Source organism: Balaenoptera ricei, chromosome 20, assembly GCF_028023285.1.
Source record: "Balaenoptera ricei isolate mBalRic1 chromosome 20, mBalRic1.hap2, whole genome shotgun sequence".
Classification (NCBI taxonomy): domain Eukaryota; kingdom Metazoa; phylum Chordata; class Mammalia; order Artiodactyla; family Balaenopteridae; genus Balaenoptera; species Balaenoptera ricei.
Window position 1 is genome coordinate 63,136,471 of NC_082658.1, and position 22,859 is coordinate 63,159,329.

The 22,859-nt window shown below is 59.5% G+C and overlaps 2 protein-coding genes across 4 annotated transcripts in view; one reads left to right on the forward strand and one right to left on the reverse strand.

The window, feature by feature from the left end:
• ATPAF2 (ATP synthase mitochondrial F1 complex assembly factor 2) lies at positions 1 to 15,352 on the forward strand. Of its 3 annotated transcripts, none has more exons than XR_009499746.1 (9): positions 1 to 336; positions 6,079 to 6,123; positions 6,365 to 6,510; positions 7,467 to 7,564; positions 8,989 to 9,069; positions 10,592 to 10,704; positions 11,048 to 11,163; positions 12,606 to 14,118; positions 14,541 to 15,352. XR_009499746.1 is itself a non-coding variant. In XM_059908815.1 (9 exons), exons 1-8 carry the CDS (start codon positions 204 to 206, stop codon positions 12,741 to 12,743), a joined length of 870 nt encoding a protein of 289 aa, XP_059764798.1. In that variant the 5' UTR covers positions 1 to 203; the 3' UTR covers positions 12,744 to 12,790; positions 13,145 to 13,582. The 3 variants fall into 3 exon arrangements, 2 of the variants coding, with proteins under 2 accessions (XP_059764798.1, XP_059764799.1); XM_059908815.1 differs by lacking the exon at positions 14,541 to 15,352 and having other exon boundaries at positions 12,606 to 12,790; positions 13,145 to 13,582; XM_059908816.1 differs by lacking the exons at positions 1 to 336; positions 6,079 to 6,123; positions 6,365 to 6,510; positions 14,541 to 15,352 and adding an exon at positions 6,522 to 7,206 and having other exon boundaries at positions 12,606 to 13,582.
• DRC3 (dynein regulatory complex subunit 3) overlaps positions 14,109 to 22,859 on the reverse strand; it is a 22,429-nt gene continuing 13,678 nt past the window's right edge. The window contains exons 8-14 of the mRNA XM_059908817.1: positions 22,492 to 22,604; positions 21,286 to 21,460; positions 20,356 to 20,487; positions 18,665 to 18,735; positions 17,474 to 17,597; positions 14,469 to 14,600; positions 14,109 to 14,301 (exon numbers count right to left, since the gene is read on the reverse strand). Coding sequence (XP_059764800.1) covers positions 14,188 to 14,301; positions 14,469 to 14,600; positions 17,474 to 17,597; positions 18,665 to 18,735; positions 20,356 to 20,487; positions 21,286 to 21,460; positions 22,492 to 22,604 — 861 coding nt within the window. The 3' untranslated portion in view covers positions 14,109 to 14,187. The remainder of the gene's footprint in view (positions 14,302 to 14,468; positions 14,601 to 17,473; positions 17,598 to 18,664; positions 18,736 to 20,355; positions 20,488 to 21,285; positions 21,461 to 22,491; positions 22,605 to 22,859) is intronic.

Below are 22,859 nucleotides of genomic sequence, written 5' to 3' on the forward strand. Positions count from 1 at the left end.
CGCCGCGAGTGTCGTGCGCAACATGGCGGCGCCCAGGGAGGCCGAGGACGCCGGCGGCTGGTGAGAAGTTCCGGCCGCCGGTGAAGCTTCGTGCGGCCCGAGCGCGCACCGTGTGGTCCCTCCGCTCCGTGTTCCCCGCGCTCAGGTCTCGCGCGGTCGTCCTCCCAGGCTCTCGCGCGGTCGTCCTCCCAGGCCCCCGCGCGATGTGGAGGAGCTGCCTCCGGCTGCGGGGCGGGGGTCGCCACCTCCTGAACTGCCCCCGGGGTGGCCTCACCGCCCCCGAGGGGCCGGGGCCAAAACCCCCGGCCCGCGCCCGGGCCTACGCGCCGCCGGCAGGTGAGGGAGGCTAGGGCGGAGCAGGCTGAGGAGTTGGCCGTACAGGGTCACAGGTCGGAAGGGAAGCCCCGGCAAGGGCAGGGACCGCCCCAGGGCGCACGCGCGTCGTTTTCTTTAGCACGTGTGGCTTTCCTCTCTTCCATTAGGAAAGCAGAAGTCATCCTTGTTTTCAGGCGGGGAAATTCGGGTTCTGGGTCGGGATTGCCCCAAGGGAGCAGAGCAAACTCTGAGAGGTTTGCGGGGTAAAGGCCGGTCTGCCGGCCTGCTTTCTGTGTCCCCGCGACCCGGCACCGAAGGGACCTGGAGCCTGCGCTTTCAGTCTTCCATCCCGGCCGCTGTCTCCGCAGCTGTCCTGACTCTTCCTCCTACTGCCCTCCCACGACCCCTGCTATCTGCTAAGGAGTTAACACCCCGTGCCTTCTTCCTCCCCTTCCAACTCAGATGAGGCTTAGGAGAAGGTAGTGGCTCTTTCGTTGCTTCTGGGGAGAGGTTTTAGGGGTAAGAGTGGGAGTGACTCCTTTGAGTGAAGATAGTAAAGCTCTCCTTCCAGTCACTCAGTATTGATGTGCTGAGGGCGGGAGGCACCGTTGTCGTCAAGAGAGACGTAGCCTCCACCTAGGTGATGTTCAGTGTCGAGTGCAGAAGGTTATAACACCCTGGTTAAACAGTAGCCTATATCCTGTGTGAGGGAAGTACAAAGAAGCACCTATTCCCACCTTAGGGGTTTTGAGGGTCTAGAAAGGGTCTTGGGTGAAAGGACATTTAAGCTGAGTCTTGACAGAAGAGAAGGAGCTCGGTGTAGAGGAGCAGGGAGGGTGGAACGCGGGCGGCTGGAACACGTCCAGAGGTGGCAGCGGGTGAGGGAGCTTGCTGTGACACTGCCTGCTTTAGGAAATCTAGAGCTCCACAGGCAGCTTGGCATCGTGGCAGAAGCACATACCTGGGGTCTGATGCTGCTGAACCAGGAGCTGTGTGATCTTAGGCATGTGACTGCTTCGTTTGGACATCATTTTCCTCTGTGAGTTGAAGGGCTAGGTTGTCTCTGAGCGCCCTTCTGTTCCATAATTTTATACAAATGGGGAAGAGGAATGGATGTAGCAGGGAGCGGAGATCTCACCTGTCAGGGCCCAGGTGAAGGGCCTGGAGGTGATCCATGAAGAGCCAGTAAAGGGGAAGGAGGAAGGGCATCTGTGACCGTCTGATTTATGATGAGAAATGTACACATTTGGTCATTTTCTTGTACTGGCATACGTCTCCTAAAACCCTTGTAGTTTACTAAGTAATGAGAGCTGTGGGAGAATCTTTTGTTAAAATAGTCGGTCTTCTGTCCTAAAATAGCTCCAGAGTGATAAAGGTGAAAGGAGGGTCTTATTACTCATAACAAGCCCCTTTCAACCACACCTGAGCGTATGTTAACAAGGTGACTTTTTCCTTAGGGAAAGCCCCTAAGGATGGCGGCTGATTGCCAGGGGAACCAAACACACTTGATTAGAGGGTTGGAAGTTTCAGTCCCACCCCCTGACCTCTGGGAAAGGGAGAGGGACTGGAGATTGAATGGAGGTTGATCACTAATTACCTGTGATTTAATCAATCATGCCTGTGTAATGAAGCCTCCACAAAACCCCTGAACTACGGGGTTTGGAGAGCTTCAAGGTTGGGGAACACATGGAGATGCAGGGAGGGTGCCCAGAGAGAGCATGGAAACTCGGCACCCTTTCCTCCATACCTTGCCCCACGCATCTCCTCCATTTGCCTGTCCCCGAGTTGTATTCTTTTGTAGTAAACTGGTACTCTAGTAAGTAAACTGTTCTCCTAAGTGCCATCAGCTGCTCTAGCAAGCTAATCTTGCAGGACATTAGTCTTGTAGGACAGAGTCCTTAATCTATGGGATCCAGCGCTGTCTCCAGGTGGGTAGTGTCAGAATTGAGTCAGTTGTAGGACACTCAGCTGGTGTCTGAAGAGTTGATCAGTGGTATCCGATTGGTAGGGATCCCTAACCCTAACCGCCCCCCCTCCACGTTTGGAGCATAGTATCTGTGTGAGTGTGTAAAGGAAAACGGGAGCGTTGTTTTTCCTTTACAGCACCCCAGGGAGGCAGCACACGAGCGAAGGGAACACGCTCAGGAATTCCCTTAAGTTTCCTCAATCAGTGGGTTCATCCAGTTGGTGGGTGCCACTTGCCATCATGGTGGCACTGACCTGCGCCTGTTGCTTTCTACTGCAGACTTGCTAGCTTCGGCTCTTGGTAGGTAGTCAAACGTGGAGGAAGATGAGAGTGGGTGAAAGAGTGCCAAGCAGTGGGACGGAGCGTCTCGCACCGACCTGAGCGCTCTGCTTTTCCGGTCTGAGCGTCTGTGCGTCTTTGGAGGAGTGGAAGCTTAAACCCAAGTGGTGGCTTCTCCATGAAGACTTGGAGAGGCAAGTAGATTGAACTTGGCTCCTTAGGGACGGCCGTGCCATTGAAGGTTGTCGGAAGGCGAGGAGGGGGTTAGGAGAGGGTCACCGGGCTGTGTGGCGTCCAGCCCTGTACCAGCTCTTGGAGCCGTCAGCCGCTCAGAGGGGAAGGTGTTCGGAGAGGCTGCCTGTCCAGCTGAGGACGACACCGGTGAAGGCAAGGCTGGAGGTCTCCTCTGTTGACAAGTTGTCTGTCGCCTGCACAAGTGGTTTAGCTTCTCAGTCTCTGCCCCGTCTTCAGAGGCTGCTTGTGCTGGGTTGAGGCAGATGCTGTAGATAAGGAGGCCAGCCTGCCACCTGTTTTTGTTAATAAAGGTTTATTGGAACCCAGCCCTGCTCATTCACTGACATGCATCTAGGGCTGCTTTCACCACAGTGCAGAGTTGGCTGGTTGCACCAGAGACTAGATGGCCTGCAAAGCCTAAAATACTTTATTTGGCTGTTTGCAGAAGTTTGCCAACCCCTGCTCTGGATGCTAGAGCAATTTGGAAAAAAAGGTGTGTTTAGTCATTTTGCCCATTCATATTAATTTATGTGGTAGATACATTTGGCCTGAAGAATTTTTTAACAGCTTTATTGAGATATGATGCACTTACAGTTCACTCAAAGTGTACAATTCAGTGGTTTTTAGTATACTCAAACGGATTGTGCAGCCATCGATTCTAGAACATTCTTATTACCCCAAAGAATCCCTGTACCCTTTAGCTACCACTCTCCGAGTACCCCCTCAATCCCTCCAGGCCTAGAGAACCACTACTTTACTCTCTGTAGATTTCCCTAGTTTGGATATTTCATATAAATGGAATGTGGTTTTTTTTGACTGGCTTTTTTTCATTTAGCATGTTTTCAAGGTTTATCCCAGGGGTAGCATGTGTCAGTACTCCATTCTTTTTCACAGCTGATAATATTCCATTGTAGGGACATACCATGTCTTATTTATGCAGTCATCCATGGGTGAACATTTGGGTGGTTTCCATCTTTTGGCTGTTCTGAATGCCTCTGTAAACACTTGAGTACAGGTTTTTGTTTGGGCATATGTTTTCATTTCTCACAGGCAGGTATCTAAGAGTAGAATTGCTGGATCAAATGGTACCTAACTTTCTGAGGAACTGCCACCCTGCTTTCCAAGGTGGCATTTCCACCAGCAATGTATGAAGGTCCCAATTTCTCAACCTCCTTCCCAACATCTGTGCTTTTGATCATAGCCATCCTAGTGGGTATGAAGTGGTGTCTCGGGGCTTTGCTTTGCATTTTCCTGATGATGAATGATGTCAAACATCTTTTCGTGTGCTTTTTGGACACTTGTACATTTTCTTTGGAGAAATGTCTATTCAGATACTTTGACCATTTCTTAGTTGGGTTATTTGTCTTTTTATTATTGAATTGCAAGAGTTCTTTATATAGCTGGCCCGAAGAATTCTGATACTTGAAAACGCTCCGTCACAGCCGCCCCAGGATTATGGGTAGAGGGACCCCGAGTCAGAATCTAGCGTTAAGGCTTAAGGTCCGCCAGGTGGCACTGTCTAGAAAGAGAAGGGTGTTGAGGCAGCTCTGGGAAGGCACGTCCTCTGTTCCTGGTGCACCGCGGTGCTTGCAGTTCTGAGGCTTTGAGTCTTTCCAAAGCAAAGGCCAGCCCGGAAATTGAGGCTGGTAGAAGGATCACTCACTGGTCTGTGAAGCCTGGGACAGGAGGAGGAGTGTCCGGGGAAGTGACACAGAGAATCGCCTGTTTCTTTATATGTACTGAAGCAACCTCGCAGGAGAAAGGGACCCAGTGGACGTTAATTTCCAGTTCAGCACTATTCACAGGAGCAGCTTGTTAATGTTCTCCGCCTATATAGCCTGGTTTCTTGTGGCCAGCTTTTAAAATTCAATGCTTTTTCACATACCCGTTTCTTTGTATCTACATAGTCCTTAAAATTGTCACTTAAAAGTCACCAAGTGTGGTTTTGCCACAGAAACAGACGGTCTGTAAAGGGGGTGATTCCTACTCACAAGAGACCCGTTCTGTGTGATCCTACAAGCCTAGCCTGTCTCCTGCCTGTAAGGACGGGTCTTCCATTGCTGGTGGCTCGCCCTGTGTCACTGAGGATATGGGTGTTCACAGGCTCCTAGTCTCATGACTTGTCTCATGAGACCCAAGACCTTGGAGGGTCCAGCGAGAAAACCTCCATCTTTTGACATTGTTGCGGAGCATGGATCCCGCCAAGTGACTTTTCCAGATCCCGGTCTCGTTGCCTGTGTGAACCCCCAACTTGGCTCCCCCACCCTCCTCACCGGGACCTGCCGGCCTCCTCCCCAGATCTGGGCCTCTCGGGTGCTGCAGGCCTGCCCTGCTCACCGCCTTTCTAGTTCCAAAGCCTGCTCTCCTGACCGTCCTGTAAGCTGTTCCTTCTGCTGGGAGCTACACACACGTGCGCGCGCGCGCGCGCGCACACACACACACACACACACACACACACACACACGCCGTCAGCACGGTTGGGCCTGCCCTGCTCTTCTGCGGCTCTCAGGTGCCATCTAGCTGCTTGGAGGTCTTCCTTTGGCCCAGCCGAGATGAGGCTTCTTGGGTTTAGTGTCCATCTTCCCACGAGACGGTACGCGCCTCGAGGGCAGGGTCGCTTTGAGTCCTGCCCTGGAAGGGGGTTAGTCGTCGCCAAGTTTGCTCCAGGACTGGAGTTTGCCCTCCCCTCAGCGCAGCCCTGAACCCGCCTGGCCGGCCTCTCTGATCAGGCACAGAGGTGGGCCTGGCCAGGACAGAGGAGTGGGGCAGAGGGAAGAAGACCCCCTCGTGGGAGACGTCACTGTCCCGGCAGCTTTGGGAGGCTCAGCCTGGGCTGTCAGTCTCTGCCCGTCCTTTCCTTGGCCCCCAGGCCTCTCGGGCCCATACCCCATGGCCGCGTGGGGTGTGGTAGAATGCTCTGCCGTGCCGGCAGGGTGGCCCCTCCCCCAGGGATGAGTCAGCCTTCGGATCCCCCCGCCCCCCACTTCCTGCCTGGTCTGGCTTTGGACTTGCTGCCCAGCCAGGCACTGGAGAACATGCTGGACATCGTCTGGGCACCCCGACCGAGGCCTCCAGACAGACGCAGGGGCCTCCAGTCTTGTGTCGGCGGGGCTGCTGCTCCTAGCCTGTTACTCAGAAGCCACTGATCCGTGTGGAGTGGGGAGACCCTTGGGCGCTGTGTGGAAGTCAGGGTGGTCAGTCAGCATCAGCAGTGACGGTACAAGCTCCTCCTGAGCTGTCTCCACAGCATTTTAAACTGCGCTTTTGAAAAATCTTTCCAACAGAAAGGAAGAGGTTCTACCAGAATGTCAGCATCACACAGGGTGAAGGTGAGTGAGTGGAATTTTCACTGCCTCTTTTGTTTCTGTGAATGGGTGGAAACACTTTTCACCTCCAGCCAGCTCCTCGGTGAGCTTGGTCTTGGTGCTCTCGTCGGGTGTGTTTCTGGAAGCCACCCGCCCCCCAGAAGGGGCTCGGGGCGTCTTTGCACCGAATCAAGTAGCTAAATATAGGGGTGGTCACTCGATTCTGCTTATTAACCCCTGAGAAGTTTTCATCTGATCTTTCAAGGTGGCTTTGAGATCAATCTGGACCACAGGAAGCTGAGGACTCCCCAAGCCAAGCTCTTCACCGTCCCCAGCGAGGCCCTGGCCGTCGCTGTGGCCACCGAGTGGGACTCCCAGCAGGACACCATCAAGGCGTACACCATGCACCTGGTAACAGGTCGCAGCCCGTGCCCGAGGCTGCCACGGCCTTCGTGGGGCACCGGGCAGAATTGGGGATCCTGTCCCGATTTTGATAAGGCCCTGCGGGCTGTGGGCACCCGCCCCGCCCCGCCCCGCCCCCAGGGCCTGGTTCCTCCCTGGCCGCCAGCTCTCTTATTTCCCTCGGGGCAGCCGCTCCTTTGCTTTGCCAGCTCTGAGGGGCTGTGACGGTCCGGGTCACGTGCTGGTCGTGCCTGCTGTCCGTCTCCTCAGCAGCACATAGCCAGCCTGGCCTCAGCTCAGCTGGCACTCAGCAGGCTTGGTGGCGGTGCGGACCCTCCCCGAGAAGCTGGCCTCCCCGAGGCCCGAGAGGAGCAGCTGGGGGAGGGGCCCACTCGGTCACCTTGGGCGACCTTGCCGCCCCTTGGGCAAGGTCCCCACCCTGAAAAGTGGGTGGTGGTCAGGACGGGACGAGACGATGCGTCACGAGTCTGTGCTTCCCGGCACATGGCCCCAGGCGGGCTCCTCAGCCTCTCCGCCCGCGTGCCAGCTCCCCTGGACTGTCCAGGGAACAGGGGACACGGGCTGCAGACGGAGCCTTCGGGTAGCTCAGCAGCCTGCGGGCCACAAGGCAGATCTGGAAAAACTGTCCTGCCCCTGGGTTGGCTGGCTTGTCCCCTGCTTTCTGAGGCGTCGGGGAGTTGGCAGGTGAGCTTCTCAGCCAGATCCAGGAATGCTTCCACGTCACCTTCGCTGAACCTGATCTCCCTGGGCCTGGGTTCCCACGTCTTTGAAATGGTTACAATAATAGTACCTCCTGGAAAGGGTTGTGGTGAGGATTGAATTAAACACCGCAGAGCCTGGTAGTACAGAGGCTGAGACCTTGGGGGAGTTCATTGTTCCTGGGGCCTGGGCGGTGTCCTCGGGACCGGCCGTGCTGACGGGCTCTCTCTCTGCCTTTGATCCAGACCACACTGTGCAACACGTCTCTAGACAACCCGACCCAGCGAGGCAAAGACCAGCTCATCCAGGCAGCCGCAAAGTTCCTGGACACTGACACCATCTGGTAAGGGACGTGTGGGCGGCCTCCCCGGGGCCTGAGCGAGTCCCTCGGCCTGTTTGCCCGGAGCCTTCTCAGTGGAGGAGAGGGCAGGCCCTTAGCTCCTCAGCACTCAGCTGCGCTGCAGACCCCGGGCGGGAGGGCGCGGGCTGCCCCAGGGCCGGGCCGGCCCTCTCCCACAGCCAGCAGCTGTCCCCTGGCCTGGGGCGGGGCAGGCTGGTGCCCTCCGCAGCTCTTGCAGGCTCTAGGACCCAGGGGGTCACATCCGGCCACCGCACGTTCTCACATAGGCCGCCTGCACATAGGCCGCCTGCTCGTCACTTGTCCGCTGGGTCACGGATGGCCCGACCTTGGCATCCAGCGGCTGGCCTCCTCGTCTGCATCCTCCCCGCGCCCGGGTTCTTTAGTGGTGGGTCGGGGGTGTTGACAGGAAGTGGAAGGAACAACTGAGCAGCCCCATGTCTGCCGCCCGAATGCTCCGGCACCCGGGAACCTCCAGGGTGGCACGTGAAATCGGCACTTGGGGGAGGGGACAGATGTGCCCCTGCAGAGACCGCTGGCACTGCTGTTGGAAGGTCCACGCCGTTTGCGTTAGGGACCGTTTGGTTACAGGGAACAGCACCCTTCCAGCCCAGCTTAGAGAAGGGTGGTTTTCTTGGAGACCATCCCAGTACTGAGAGCAGATGCGGGTGGGAGCCCCCTCTGCCCTGGGGGCCACTCCTCTCCCCTGGGCAGCCGCCGCCCCGCACCCTCGTGACCTCGCTGCCACTTCTGCTCACACCAGCCTGGCCTCCCCGGCACCCCCTCAGATTTCCGTCCCAGGAGGCCTTGCAGCTCAGCTCCCCTCAGCTGACCTCATCTCTGTCTCTCGGTCAGAACAGTGGTGCGGCCTGGCATCGGTGGTGCCGGGCAGGGCCGCTGGCGGCCGCATCTGTAGCTGGGAGGCACGTGGGCAGTCAGGCAGCTGGTCCGTGGCCGGGGCGCCGCCTCTTGGGAGGGGCTGGCAGGCAGGACGAGTGACTGAGCTGCTGGCACAGCATCCTGGGACCAAGGGGGTGTGGGTCTGGGGACAGTGTTCGTGCTGAGAGCAGCGCCAGGGCAGCACTGCAGGCGGTGACCTGGCGATAACTGGGGAAGTTCGGGACAGCGGGTCTCAAACTCAAGCTTACGCAGAACCCCTGGAGGGCTTGTGAAGCTGCAGGTTGCTGGTCTCCACCCCCAGAGGGCGGGGCCTGAGGATGTGCATTTCCAGCAAGGTCCAGGGTGAGCCCTGGGCCACACTTTGAGAACCACTGCTTTAGGGGAAAGGCTTGGGGGCGGGGGTAGGGGGTGGAGAGGTCTTTTGCTGTTGTGTTTTGTGTATCTGTGTCTGTCACTGGATGAGAGAATTGTACTTTTTTATTAATGGAGGTGCTTTTGCACTGAATTAGCTACAGGGTGGAAGAACCAGAGACGCTGGTGGAGCTGCAGAGGAACGAGTGGGACCCGGTCATAGGCTGGGCCGAGAGGAGGTGAGCCGCTCGGCGCTGGGCAGGCCAGGGTCCAGGCCATGCTGGACAGCCGGGGCCCTGAGCTGGTCAGTGTTCTGAGTTCAGAGCACCCAGGGGACGCAGGACAGGGCCACCTTGGGGGAAAATGCTGTTCAGTGCTTCTGTCCCCATTGGCTGTGTGACCTTGGGCTAGTGACTTGATCTCTCTGAGCTTCCTTGTCTGTGAGTGAGGCTCATAATCCCTACCTCCCAGGGTGTCGGGGGGTGTACACGAAGTGATGCACCCTGCTTGGCACACAGTGAATGCTCGCGTTGGCAGTTGCCGTCCTGCTCATTGTCACAGGTGCTGTACAGTCGTACACACGATCACAAAGCAGCGTGTGTGATCCGGACACACGCAGAAAAGTCTGGACAGGTGAACCTGTGGGTGGGAGGTTTCCAGGGATTGATGATGCCCAGTGCTTTTCCTTAGCAGGAAGACTCTTGTGCAGAATTGAACAGACCATTGATGTGGCAAAGTTGTTTCAGTTTCATTTCATTCCCAGGGGATTCGCAAAGGGCTCTGACCCTGTGCTCCCGTGACCACAGTATTTTGTAAATGTGTGTACACGGAGTGGTTTTGGCATAGCGTTTTTTATCTGTATGCGTTTCCTGAGTGCCCACGATGTGTCGGCATCCTTGGGTTTTGTAGCAAGAGGCGTAGCCAGTGTGCTGAAGGATCAGATAAAACCGAACGACTAGATGCCATGTGAGAACCGCAGAGATGCGATGCCATTTTGGAGTCCGATGAAATGGAACAATAGTTTGGCGCCTACAGGCCTTTGCTATGGTACAAAATGGTCAGCTTTTTGTGGCAGTTGAAATTTCTCACCCGTAACAGATTACAGGAAAACGTGGCCACTTCCTGTGTTCCATTTGTACTATTGGAAATTTCAGAAAGACTGTTTCTAAACCAATGGGAAAAATCAGTGATATATGAAAGGAAATTACAAAAATTGCTTTTATTCCATTGTTTTTTCCTGCATTTTATGTAGTTAAGATTGTTCTTGAAGATGTATCGTTCTTGAAGCTAGCTCGTGTCCCAGACCAAAAACAGTGCCTTGTGTATGGTAGAGGCTTAATAAATGTGTGAAAAAATGATTGCCTGATACAGGACATACACAACTATTGTAAAGAAAATAATATTTAAAAGAAGTCTTTTATGGCTTATATGTGAAAACTTTTCTGCAAAGGTTTGAAACGCAGGTAGCCCACAGTTCTGATAGACGTTCAGGCCAGTGAATTAGAATTTCAGGAGCTATAAGTGACCCCCTGCTTCCTGACTTGCCAACTGTGCCTTCATCCAGAGCTGTTTCTTGCCCTCTGCTCTCGGTGACAGAAGGTTACTAGGTCAGGAGGCCACTGACTGCAGTGGCAGGTGCTGTCAGTAACCCCAGCTGGCCCCTGAAGGGGCACGCGTGTGCTCAGCAGGCGGGGGCTCTGCTTCTGGGCAGAAGCTGGGCTGCACAGCGGGACAGACAGACGTGCAGCCTCTTTCTTTCAGATACGGCGTGAAGATCGGCTCCTCCACCAGCATCATGGGGCCCAGCATCCCAGCCCGGACTCGGGAGGTGCTGGTCAGCCACCTGGCCTCTTACAACACGTGGGCCCTACAAGGTACGCGGTGCTTCCTGTCGGCCAGGGAGGACGGGCTGGGGGTGGAGGGCTGTCATGCTAAGCTGTCCCCTGGTCCACGGGCCAGCAGGTTCACACCCTCCCTGGGGGACATGGCTCTCCCCTCTTCAGGAGTCTCCATTCAAGTCTCCCTGGCCTGGCTCGGGTCACGGGGTGGAGTGCTCGCTCTGATGGGCCGGGGCCCGTCCCAGGCAGGAGCGGAGCCAGGATCCCCGAAGGAGAGCAGAGCGCTCCTCTAGAAGTGTGGCGAAGGCTTTGTCCCCGCCTGGCGACTGCCCTGTGTGGGATGGGGGCCCCGGGTCCTGACCTGGCTGTGTCCCTTCAGGGATCGAGTTTGTGGTGAGCCAGCTCAAGTCCATGGTGCTGACCTTGGGCCTGATCGACCTGCACCTGACGGTGGAGCAGGCCGTGCTGCTGTCGCGCCTGGAGGAGACGTTCCAGGTGAGGCGCAGCCCCAAGGCAGACTCCCCGAAGGGCACCCCGCCGTGTACACGCGGAGCCCGGATGCTAGGGCCCGAGGCAGACTCCCCGAAGGGCACCCTGCCGTGTACACGCGGAGCTCGGGTGCTAAGGCCCGTAGAGGTGTGGTCACGTCACAGCAGTAGCAAACTGCGGCGGTGCTGCTCAGCCCTCCCTCACCGCCTCGCTGCCTCTTCTCAGCACCGTGTCGGGCGAGGGCTCTTGTTCCCATCTTGCACAGGAGGAATCCGAGGCGGGGGCGCCCCCTGAGATGATGCCGGAGGCGGGTCTTGGAGCCCCCCTCTGCGGGTGGAGGTTCAGGCACAACTGCAGGCTGGGCCCCCAAGATGAGCAGGGGCCACGTGGGTGCTTCTGGAGGCTGGGCTTGCACACCCGGACGTGCGCACAGTGGGCCCCCAGGGCTGCTACTTGTGCACGTTTGGTTTAGGGGGCTCAGAATTAATAAGGCTTTGCTGCACTGCCGTTTGCGTTTTTTAACTCAGAATGATGGTGCTCTCTGCAGTCCCCTTGTCACTTCTGCAGCCTCAGAAGGTTAATTGCTGTTACAAATTGGCTCCTAGCATGATGAAAAAACCCTTTTGTAATGACAGCATTTCCCAAGTTCGTCTAGTCATCCGCTCAGGAAAATGCCAGGGGATAAAACTGCTTCTGTGTTATGAGAGGCCTGCTTCTCTCTGGTGTGAGAAAAGGTTGGATGGGAAGAGGGCGATCTGGGCCTGGAGGCGGCAGCCAGGAAACCTGGTTTCCGGTCCGGGCTCTGCTTTTGGCTGTGGGGTCCGAGCGGGGCCATCATTCCCTGAACCTCACGTTCTACTCACCGCAAAACGGTTCTCTGAGAGTATAAAACGCCCTTCAGATGTTCTGGGCCACCTGAAATGCAGGTAGATCTCGAGTTCCTGGGTGGGGGGTGGGGGGCGGGGGGCGGGCGGCCCACGCCTCTGGGCCCCTGGCCAGGGAGGGGCCTGCAGGGTGGGCTGGGGTCGCACTGACAGCCACGCTCAGGCCCGGGCTACTCCTGGAGAGAGAGTCTGCAGCCCTGCTTGGTGCAGACGTGCTGGCCTCTGCTGTCCTGGCCTCCCCCAGGAGCCCGGGCTGCAGCGACCGTGTGGCCCTGGCTGGTTTATTCATCCCCCACCCCCCACCGGGGCACTTGCAGCCCTGCCCAGTGAGGCAGCTCGCAGAGGGTGACACTTCGCAGACTGCCTCACGCCAGCGTCCCCGTGGGAAGGTCAGGCCCCTGGGGGAGATGCACGTGCGGCCGTACCCATGAGCACGGTGCCTGCTCTGCCCGCCCCCGCACCACGTTTTCTCACGTTCGGGCGGGATCAGAGCCTACTCTCCTCAGCTATGGGACGTCGTGGCTCTGGCCGGTCACCCAGCGGCCTGTCCCGTCCTCTCCTCAGATCCAGAAGTGGGGCAACGTCGAGTGGGCCCACGACTACGAGGTGTGGGACCTGCAGGCGCGCACGGCCGCTGGCGCCCTCTTCGTGCACCTCTGCTCCGAGAGCTCGGCCGTCAAGCACAAGCTGCTGCAGGGGTGAGGCCGGGCCCCAAGCCACGCACCTGGTGGAGGCCAGCTTGAGCCGAGGTAGGGGCATGGGTGCGAGTGATTGTATTGAACGACTCTTCGCCTCGAACCGCATGGAGCCTCCGCTCATTGCTCCGGTCACCTCTGGGTCCCCGAGGCCACCCTGCCTACCCACAGGGCACGTGCTGCTGGGCCGGACCCTCCCACTGGGGAGCTCTCAGTGGCCCTCAGCCCCAAGGCTTTTGTCTTCCGGTTTTTAATCAAACAGTCTTTTAAAAATGAGTCCCTCTTGGTCCGAGCCATCTGTTTCTGTTTGTTTGTTCCTACTGTTTTAGCAAAAATGATTTACTCTTAAAAATAGAAAGTAGGGTTTTCCTGGTGGCACAGTGGTTACGAATCCGCCTGCCAATGCAGGAGACACGGGTTCGAGCCCTGGTCTGGGAAGATCCCACATGCCGCGGAGCAACTAATAAGCCCGTGTGCCACAACTACTGAGCCTGCGCTCTAGAGCCCAAGAGCCACAACTACTGAGCCCTCGCGCCTAGAGCCCATGCTCCGCAACAAGAGAAGCCACGGCAATGAGAAGCCCGCGCACCACAACTACTGAGCCTGCGCTCTAGAGCCCGAGAGCCACAACTACTGAGCCCATGTGCCACAACTACTGAGCCCATGTGCCACAACTACTGAGCCCTCGCGCCTAGAGCCCATGCTCCGCAACAAGAGAAGCCACGGCAATGAGAAGCCCGCACACCGCAACGAAGAGTAGCCCCTGCTCGCCGCAACTAGAGAAAGCCTGCACACAGCATCGAAGACCCAACACAGCCAAAAATAAATATAAATAATTTTAAAATATATATTTAAAAAAATAGAAAGTAAACAATGTTTGTTGTTTCTGGGATAAAAGCCTGGGCAAGGCCACCTGATGTGCACATGACCTGCTCAGGGATCCCAAGGTCCTCCTGACAGGGCCACTCACAGGGCTCCAGACTGCAGGCGGGGTCTCTGGGTGTCTGGGCCCAGGTCAAGGAGCAGGAAGAGTGTGCGAGTTTGGGGCACAAAGGCCTCGGAGCTGCTGGGCCTTGCTCGCCCCCCTTCCGGGGGCCCTGGCCACCTCACCACAAGCCCCCACCCCGCACCGTGAGTGTGCTCGCCAGAGGTACTGTCACATCCCCACCTCATGGGTGACGCCCAGCTGTGCTCTCAGCTGTGGAGGGTCCTTGGGTCCCCGCGGCCTCCGCCTCGGTGGGCTGGCCGGGCCCCCAGGCTGTGCTGGGAGCTGTACCTGGGGAAGGGCCTGCCCTGGGCGCCGCGGAGGGGCGGCCGAGAGCCTAGGAGTCGCTCTCAGAAGACGCCAGCTGCTCAGATGTGGACACAGAGGTTGGAGAAAGGTAACCAAAGTCCTTTATTTCTCTCTGCCTGTGAAGGTCGGGGGTCGGGGGGAGGGCTGGGCCGCAGCCCTAGTCCAGGAGGTCGCTGCACTCCAGGCTGTCCAGCTCGCTCTGCACGTGGTCGATGTACTGGTTGATCTCCTTCACGCGCCTGCGGTTCCTCATGATCTCGTCCTTGTGAATCTGAGGGGCAGACGGCGGCCGGCCTGTCAGGCGGGGATCGTGAGCCTGCCTTCCTGACTCCGTTCCTCCCTGCTCCAGCCCTGCGTGCGCGTCTGCGCCGGGGCGGGGGGTGGGCCTCCAGCGTGGGGTACTGCTGCTGGGAGGCGCCTGCCCTTGGCCGCGCTCACCTTGTCCACCAGGTGTGCGCACCAGGAGTTGACCTTGGTCACCAGCTCGTCCTCCCGATTGTCGATCTTCAGGAGGTGGATGTCGTGTGAGGCCCCGACCGCGTTAACGATCGTGTCCTTGTCGACAAAGAGCTGGGGAGCAAGGAGGAGCAGGTGAGGGCCTGGACCCGCCCTGAGCGCAGAGGCGCTGGAGCCAGAGGGGACGGGGCTCAGCTCCCCGCAGGTGGAGGCGGCACCCAGCCCGCATCCTGCTTCCTCGGGCCCGTCTCGGGTGACCACGCCGTCGGCCCAGCAGCACCAGTGCCCGGAAAGGGCCCCTGGGCGGCGGGGCAGTCCCTGTGGGGAGCGTGCCCTCCCCAAGAGAAGGCAGGGCCGCCCCAGCCACCTCACCAAGGTTCTCCAGTCTGACTTGCCTGAAACTTGCCCGTCGGGTGGGCAGCACGAGGCCGGCCGAGGGGCACAGGGCTCCTCTGAGGACAGAAGTCCCACAAACCAATGGGTCTCTGCTGCCCCTCACGTCAACCCAGTCGGACCTGGGGTCCCATCTGGGCTCCTGCCTTGTTCCCACCCGCTTCCCCGCCGTGGACGACGCTGTGGGACACGGCCCTCGCCAGGCCCAGCTGGTTCCAGGTGTTCACACGTGAACAGGCCACATGTGCCTGGCGCGGCTGCGGGTCCATGTGGTCACTTCCCAGAGTGGGGAGGCCTTCACTGGCGGCTGCTTCAGCTTTAAGCGGAGGCGCTTCGTGTCGCCAGCGACGGCGAGGGACCTGAAAGCTCTGCGTTGTAGAGAGGGCGCGGGCGGGTGTGTACACGTGGGTTTCTCTCTCCTTCGGGAGTGGTTAACCTAATGATCTCCAGAATACAGTCTATGGATTTTGAAATGTTAGCGTCTCTGCAAAAAGAGTGTTCTGAGACCCTGTTACTAATACGCTCACTGATGGTTAGAAACAGAAACCAGACTTTTTTTTATCGCCGAGGGCCTCGTCTGAAAGCCCCTGTCCTGCCATGTCCACCACCCACACGCTCCCTGTCATCTCTGAGCCTCGGTTTCCTCGCCTGTGAAAGGGAACCACACTGGCACCTATCTCACTGTGTCGGCTTGGAGATGAAAAGGGCAAATACACATCCAGAGCTGCTCAGGCAGCTGGCCCTCGGGAGGCCCTCAGTCCCTGTCAGCTCCTTGTGATTATTCCGCTTTACAGTCAGGGCTTGCTACCCCACGTTTTGTTGCTTAAACATAAGGAGACGGTGTAGCATCTCCTGCTACAGGTGTTCCTAAAGGACAGAGCTGATGGGCCTGCAGAGGGAGGGGTGTCCAGCGGGCTCGGCTGGCTGCCCCGTGAGGCCTCCAGGGTGGCACCCGATACCAGTGCTGCCCGGGAGCCCAAGGCAGCCCCTTGGCCCAGGGGCAGAGCCCCATTACCCTGGGGCCTGGGGCCACGGGCAGACCCAGAACGCCCACTGTGTCTACAGTGAGGGCACAGTGCCCGGGCTCGGCATCTCAGACAAAGGTTTGAATCCAGACCCGTCCTCACAAGACGAGGTGTCCTCACAACACATCTTGGGTGTTTACCGAACTCCTCTGAGACCCTGTCTCCCCAGCTGTCCCATCTGTAGACCGGGTGGGAAAGCCACTTTCCGGGGTCCTTTGGTGAGTTAACCAAGCTCGTGCGGGCCCCACCCAGTCAGCAGCCTGGGTGTCCCGGGGCCGCGGGAACAGGTGCAGAGCCACCCTGGAAGCACCCGCCCAGGCTGCTCACCTCCCGTTGACTTCGGGGCCTCCTTTTCTGCGTGTCCCAGTCCTCAGAGAGGTGTCACAGACCCCGGAGCCTTGCGTCAAAAACTCCACGACCGCTAGGTGGTCTGCCAGGCGGCTCCAGGGTGGGCTCCTGGGGGCAGCCTTGCTTCAGGCTCGGGAAGGTGACCTCTCCCAGTGTCTGGGTGTTTGAGGAGGCCCTGCCACCTTGCCGCTGCACTGGTGACTGTCTCGGCCCCTGACAGAGGCTGCGGGGTCGGAACTGCTGGTCCCTGCCTGCGGGACTCCGCCAGCACCTGCCAGCGGGCGTGGTGAGGGCGTGGTGAACCCGGGGGGCTGAGCGCAGTGGGGAAGAGGCCACTCCTGCCTTCCCCGGGGGCCTGTATGTAGTGTGAAGAGTAACCTAAGCAAGTCGACGCAAACACGATAGCTTGGAACCGTGACAGCGGCTCTGACAAGGATGAACGGCTGTGACGGAGAGACAGTGGGCCTTTGGGAAGGTGATGGGGGGCCTCTCCAAGGAGCTGGGTGTGAGCTGAGGTCTGAAAGACGGGGAGGAGCCGGGTGCACGGAGGCCTGGGGGAAGAGTGTGTCAGGGGGCGGGGCGCGGCGGAGACCTTGCTCCAGGACTCACTGGGGGGAAGGAGTCCCAGGGTCTCTGGCTGCTGCGTGGAGAAAAGCAGTAACGCCAGGGTCCCGCAAAGGGGGGGTGGTAGCTTGCCTTGGTGGAACGCGGAGTAGGAGAGAGGTGAGGGGGGCAGGGAATGGTGAAGGAAGGAAAGTGGGTGCCCTTCGCAGAGACACAGCCCACCCATTGCCGGCCCCCAGCGCAGGAGACCTGGAGCCCCACGAGCGGGCAGAGACCCCAGCAGTGCTTCCCGCCATAGAGACTTGGGGCTGAGACGACCTTCCGGGGAAATCTCGGACCTCAACCTCTATTTGTCGCTGCCTCTCTTAGAAGGTGCCAGAAGCCCCACAGAAATGAGCTTTGGGAAAGCAACCTCTCGGTAAGTTGAAAGCACTTAATTATCACAAGCTCCTCTGTAGCTGGGCTGCACTGGGTGCCCACCAGCTGCTTTGCTTGTTAGCCTATTTCGCCTTCCTACCGCCCCTCTTGCAGATGAGGAGACTGAAGCTCCGGCAGGTTTTTCAGGCTTTACGGGGGCCGCGGGGCGGGGCTGCGTCTGCCTGGCGCCCGGGCCGCCCCGCCCACCGGGCCCGGCCCCACCCCACCCCCCGCGCTTACCGAGCGCACGGCGTCCGGCAGGTCCTCGTCCAGCTCGCCCTTGACTATCTTCTCCAGGGTGCTGATGGCGATCTCCAGGAGCTTCTCGTGGTGGTGGTTCTCCAGGTCCCGGCACTGAGCCATCGTGCAGCGCGAGTTAAGCCAAGGCCGGGCTGGAGCAGGCCGGGCGCGCCCTCCCCTGTGCTGGGCCCCGTGCATCCCCGCCTTCAGGGCCCTCCGACTCGCCCGCCACGCACCCGCTCTGGGTCCCTCCTGGTCCGCTCCCCTCCAGCGCTTTCTCCCCGCAGCGCAGCAGCCGGAGTCCCGGCCCGCCCCTGCTGTGCTGGCGGCGCTCACACTCCGTTGTGACCTAAAGGCCTCCTCTTGGAACTGCCTCTCCCCGTCCTCTGGGCCTTTGCATAGGCTGCCTCCTGAGCCTGCCTGGGACGCCCTCCCCACCTTTCCAGCCCATCCCTCTGGCCCACCCTCAGGTCCTCACTTAGTGGACCCTCCTTCAGGGAGTCTCCCGGCCCGGCCTCCGGTTGGCTGCTCCCATAGCTCTGTCACCCAGCGGGACTGTGGGCCCAGGAGGGCAGGACTGGGATGGACTTCAGGGCCCTGAGTTCAGGTGGCAAAAGGTCAGGCGTGCCCCCAATGTTGGTTCCTAACCTGACATTTAACCCATCTCCTTGTAGATGATGTATTTGTCAGTGGCTTCAGCACAGAGGTCGCCCCACCCCCAGGGCGTGTGCACCTGCAGTACCGGGGGAGGGTGGATTCTGGGTGTGGTCTCCCGGTGAAGTCACCCACTAGAGCGCAGACGGGCCAGGACTCGTGCTGCACGCAGCGGCCTGCGGAGCCGCCCAGTGGGCATCCAGACTTCTACTCTCATAAGGCACCTTTGTGCTGAGGGTCTGGAAATACTCCTCGAACATTCCAGGTGGTTGGCAAATCTGCATCCTTTGAAGGTGGGCTGTTTTCCTTGGTGGCAGTGGGAGGGGGCAGGCATGTGACCGCACAGGGAGCCACCTGGAAGGGACCCCACTTAGTTGCATCCTGCTTAGCTGTGAAGAAGCTGTACCCTTCTGTGCCTTTTGTTTAAAATGCAGGCGACTCCCCCCAGCCCCCTGCAGGCGGGGAGCAGTGGTGCGGGCCCTGAGAGCCCCGCGGCCTGCAGCGCCTCCCCGCAGAGGGGCATCAAGGAAAGGATATAGGCTTTGGACGTTTTCGACAAAGAGTCCCACCAAGTCGATGATGTTCCTTTCAAACATGTTAATAGTCTCCTGGAAATGATAAAGAACATGCATATTTAGACATGAACTCCACCGAACTGCACCAGAGCAAAAGTGCTCCTTACCACTCAGCGGAGAGTGACCGCAGACCTTGAGGGTAAAGACCACCCACCTGACCTTCCCCAGGTGGCGCTGTGAGCCGACCCTGCCTCTCCCTAAGGCTGCCCCCAGCTGTCACCCTCCAGCCACTTTGCCTCGGTCACCCCCCGGGGCTTGAGTGCGACGCCTTCTCCAGGCCTTTGCCTGTGCTGGTCTCTCTGCCAGGAGCCCCCCGCCAACAGGCACACACAGAGCTCACCCCGTCCTTGGGGTTCTCAGTGGCATCTGCCTCCGTCACCCCCAGAGAAACGGGAGGGTCGCTAGGAGCCGGGCTGCCTGCCAGCTCCACTACTGGCTGTCACTCGGAACGTTGTTAACTTCCCTGGGCCTCAGCTTCCCACCTGTGAAATGGGTTCCCTTCGCATAGTACGTGTCTCACGAGGTTGTGGTGAAGCGGAAACGGGTTTCTTCACACAAAATGCTTTGCAAGGTGCCTGGCAGAGAGGAAACCCTCGGGAATGCCGGCTGTTACCCCAGGCCTCTCACCTGCAAGGCTCCCATCTCCCTCCCTGAGGGCACCCCTGTATTGCTGCATCGAATGCGGAGCAAGGCGCCCGAGCCTCACCCAGAGGCCCTGGGGAGGGCTGCTACCCAGTGAGCCCACAGCGTGGGTCACGCCCCCGACCTACTCTAGACTCGAGGGGCTGCAGGGTGGGCCGACGGCACAGGGAATGCGCCTGAATCCGAGGACTGTCTACAGACTGAGCTAATTATACATTTTTCAAATGTGTGTAAACCCTCTTGTAATGAAAAAAACATAGGGCCATTGAAAAGCACGGCTCCACTTAGTAGCTTTTTGGTGGCTAGTAAGTCAAGCACAGGTTCTGGTGAATTGCGGGATGTTGACAAGGGGGTCCTCCTGCTCGGAAAGGTTGGGAGCCGCTCACTGCCTGAGCCTCCCGATGCCCCACAGACGTGCTCTGCGGCCCGGAGCCTCCCCGGCGGGGAGCGAGCGTCTGCTCCGCGACGTGCTGGGAACCTGGCCGAGGGAGGCATCGAGGCGGCGCTGGCTGGGGGGCCACGGCAGCACGCGTGAGGTTCCGCTCATCGCTGCTCTGCAGGCCGCGGCCTCGGCCGCCAGCTGCCTGGTAGACACACAGGTCGGCCTGGCCGCCCCGGATTTCACGTAGCGGCACTTCTTTAGGCTCCTTGCTCGCCCCGAGATGCAGCGACTACCGGCTGCAGCGCCGGGAGCCTTCGTTCTATCCCAGAATGGGGGGTGAAGGGCGGGGTCCATTTTGTTCCCCGACAGCCCCTTGGGTCTAATAAAGGACTCTCCCTGCCGAGATCCTGCACTCTTCCTAGACGGGGAGACCATTCCAGAGGTGCGAGCTCACCCCTCATGCTGCACGAGGGCCACTTGTCATCCCAATGACTGAAAAGCGCCAGAAGCACAGAAAGCTTTCGTGTGACCCGCCGAGTGGCCCCCGGGAAGGTGCTCCCTCGCCAGGTTCCCGCACAGGAGCCGGGCAGGGCCGCCGCGTCACACGTGTTCCCGGGGCCCCGCCTCACCTCCAGCTGCTCCACCAGCTGCATCTCCAGCGTCATGAGCACGTTGGCCAGCTCGGTGATGTCCTCGCTGTACTCCGCCGTCTTTATCTCGAAGTTGGTCAGTTCAGACTCGTCTCGGATGGAGCTTAAACTCTGGAAACAAAACCTGTGCTTTAGGAATCCACAATTAAGTGTAATTCCTGAAGTGACAGGCGGCAATTTGGTTTTGTGGGCCGGAACTTGGATTCTGGGGTCGGACTGCCCAAGTCTGAGTGTCAGCTCCACCCCCTCCACGTCGGAGGCTGTCAGAGCAGAGGCTCCACCAGCTGGTGAGTTATTAGGCGTGGAAGGAACGATGGCTTCAGACTCATGTGGACCTGAATTGGGACCCGGCTGGGTCACCGTGGGACCTCGAGTGACTCCCGTCTCCTCGGGTGCAGGGGCAGAGAGCCTGAGCTTCACGAAGCCTGGGGATGGGGCGCTGTCTGTGAGGTCCTGGCTCACAATGGGCTGACTCCCAGCCCAGCGGGGCTCTGCGGGGGAGGTTGGAACACAAGGTGGGCCCTGTCTTGGGGGAAGCCAGCTGGACCCCTGCAGCATCCCGTGTGCAAGTAGCTGCCAGGTCCGTCTGCAATGAGAGGTGCTCGTGGGCTGGAGAGCACGGGGGTCCGAGCCGCACCCAGTAGCAGCCGTTCACTGACGAGGGGCCTGGGGGCTCGGCCGGCAGACGCAGTGTCAGTTGAGTGACCAGGCGTGACTGGGGGGCGAAGGGTGTTTGTGGTCGTGGCCACCCCATCTGGAGGAAGATCAGGCTCCTTCCCTGTATCAAGCCTGACCCGAAAGCAAGCGGCTTGCCCCGTGGGTCTCGGGTCGTCAGCGGTGGAGGGGCCGGGCCTCTGGCGGGTGGGCACCTGGAGCGGGAGGAGGGAAGGGGCTCGGGGCAGGGCCTACCAGCAAGTGCTTCTCCTCGAACTTGGCGATCTTGTGCTTGCCCTGCTCCTGCTTTTCCTGGACGGCCTCCTGGACACACCCCATGAAGGTGTCGAGCTCTGCCTTCCGCTTCTCCTGCTGCTTCAGGCCGTACTCGAAGATGTTCAGGCAGATGATGACGAACTTGTCCTTGTAGGTGAGTGGCCGTTAAGGAAGCTCACGGCTGCCTGGGGGGGCGCACATGGGGGTGGAAGCAGCTCCCGTAGCAGAGCTGCAGTTGGGATTTGGAGTATGAATTGGTGGTTGGGCATCTCCACCCTCAGCCTGAGGGATTCAGGGAGGGTCCTGCGTGGTGGGGGTGGGGCGACAGAGCAGAGGAGAGACCCCCGGGGGACCTGAAGGGGTCAGGAGCCCGGAGGCAGGGGAGCGGCCAGGGAGCTGAGCAGCGTGTGTTTCTGTCTCTGGGGCCCTGCTGTCCAGGCCGTCTCTGTGCTCGGCGGCCACAGGTGCACAGGGAGGCTGCGGAGGTCAGGGCCGCAGGCTCGGGGCACAGAGCCCCAGGTTCAAGGCCTGGCCCCGCAGCTGCTTCTGTGGCCTCCTCGCTGCTCTGGGCTGAGGGTTCCACATCTGCAGCGCCTGCCACACGAGGGGCGCTTCGGCGCTGAGGTCAGGCGGGGCTGCAGCCGAGGGCCAGGCTGGGAGGAGAGCCGACCCCTCCCCGCTCTCCTGAGCCGTGGGTGTTTAGGAGCGGGTTTCTCTCTGTGACTCGCTGTCTCTGCTCCGCGTCCACCCCGAGTCCCTCAGCCACGATGACAAGCGCCTACCACATCCTCTGGGGGAAGGGATGCAGGCTCAGCCCACACTCCTAACTGCGCAACCTGGACAATTCACCCTCTCCAAGCTCAGCTTCCCCAACTACGAGAAGGTAGTTGGGGTCCAGTATAGCACCCACCCCATGGGGTGGTTGAAACAGTTTTAAATGCTGGATGCAAAGCGCACAGCAGGAGCCCATAAACAAGGTAATGAGGGTCAGAGTCACAGACACGGTCAGCCAGCCTCCATCTCTGGCAGCCTGGGCCCTGCTGACCAGATACCCACATGTCCCTGCGCTCACAGCCGACCTGGTTCTCGAGGCCCTGGGTGTGCCACCTGAGGCCCAGAGTGGAAGGGGAGCCCCCCGGACTCCCACGCCCAGGCCCTGGGGGCGGCCGTGACCCGGAAGGGTATGTCTGCAAGAGCTCGCCCACGCCGGGCAGGTGGGACAGCTGGCTACCCTCCACGTCCTCGGCGTACATGCTGTCAAACAGGAAGGGGCCGTTCAGGTGCTCCACGAAGGCCGCCTGAGGTCAGAGACACAGTGGGCTCCCTGGGCAGGGCCCTACGCTGGGCACCGGGGCCAAGGGCGCCCGGCCCTCGGGAAGGCAGGCTGGGGAAGGGCAGGCGATGGGCCCAGCACAGGCGGGGGTCCAGAGGCAGAAAACTGAACGGTGCCCAGCTTGGTCCAGCCGGAGGAGAGGCACACGGAGAGGAATGAGCTTTTCTGGCTGCCCACCCCCCCCACCCCCTGCCAGGAACCAGCCAGGGGTCTTAAGGAC

Coding starts and splice junctions, on each gene's coding strand:
- ATPAF2 (XM_059908815.1), top strand. CDS start 204: ATGTGGAGGAGCTGCCTCCGGCTGCGGGGCGGGGGTCGCCACCTCCTG. Junction 337..6,078: donor GGCCTACGCGCCGCCGGCAG/GTGAGGGAGGCT, acceptor TCTTTCCAACAG/AAAGGAAGAGGTTCTACCAG. Junction 6,124..6,364: donor CAGCATCACACAGGGTGAAG/GTGAGTGAGTGG, acceptor TGATCTTTCAAG/GTGGCTTTGAGATCAATCTG.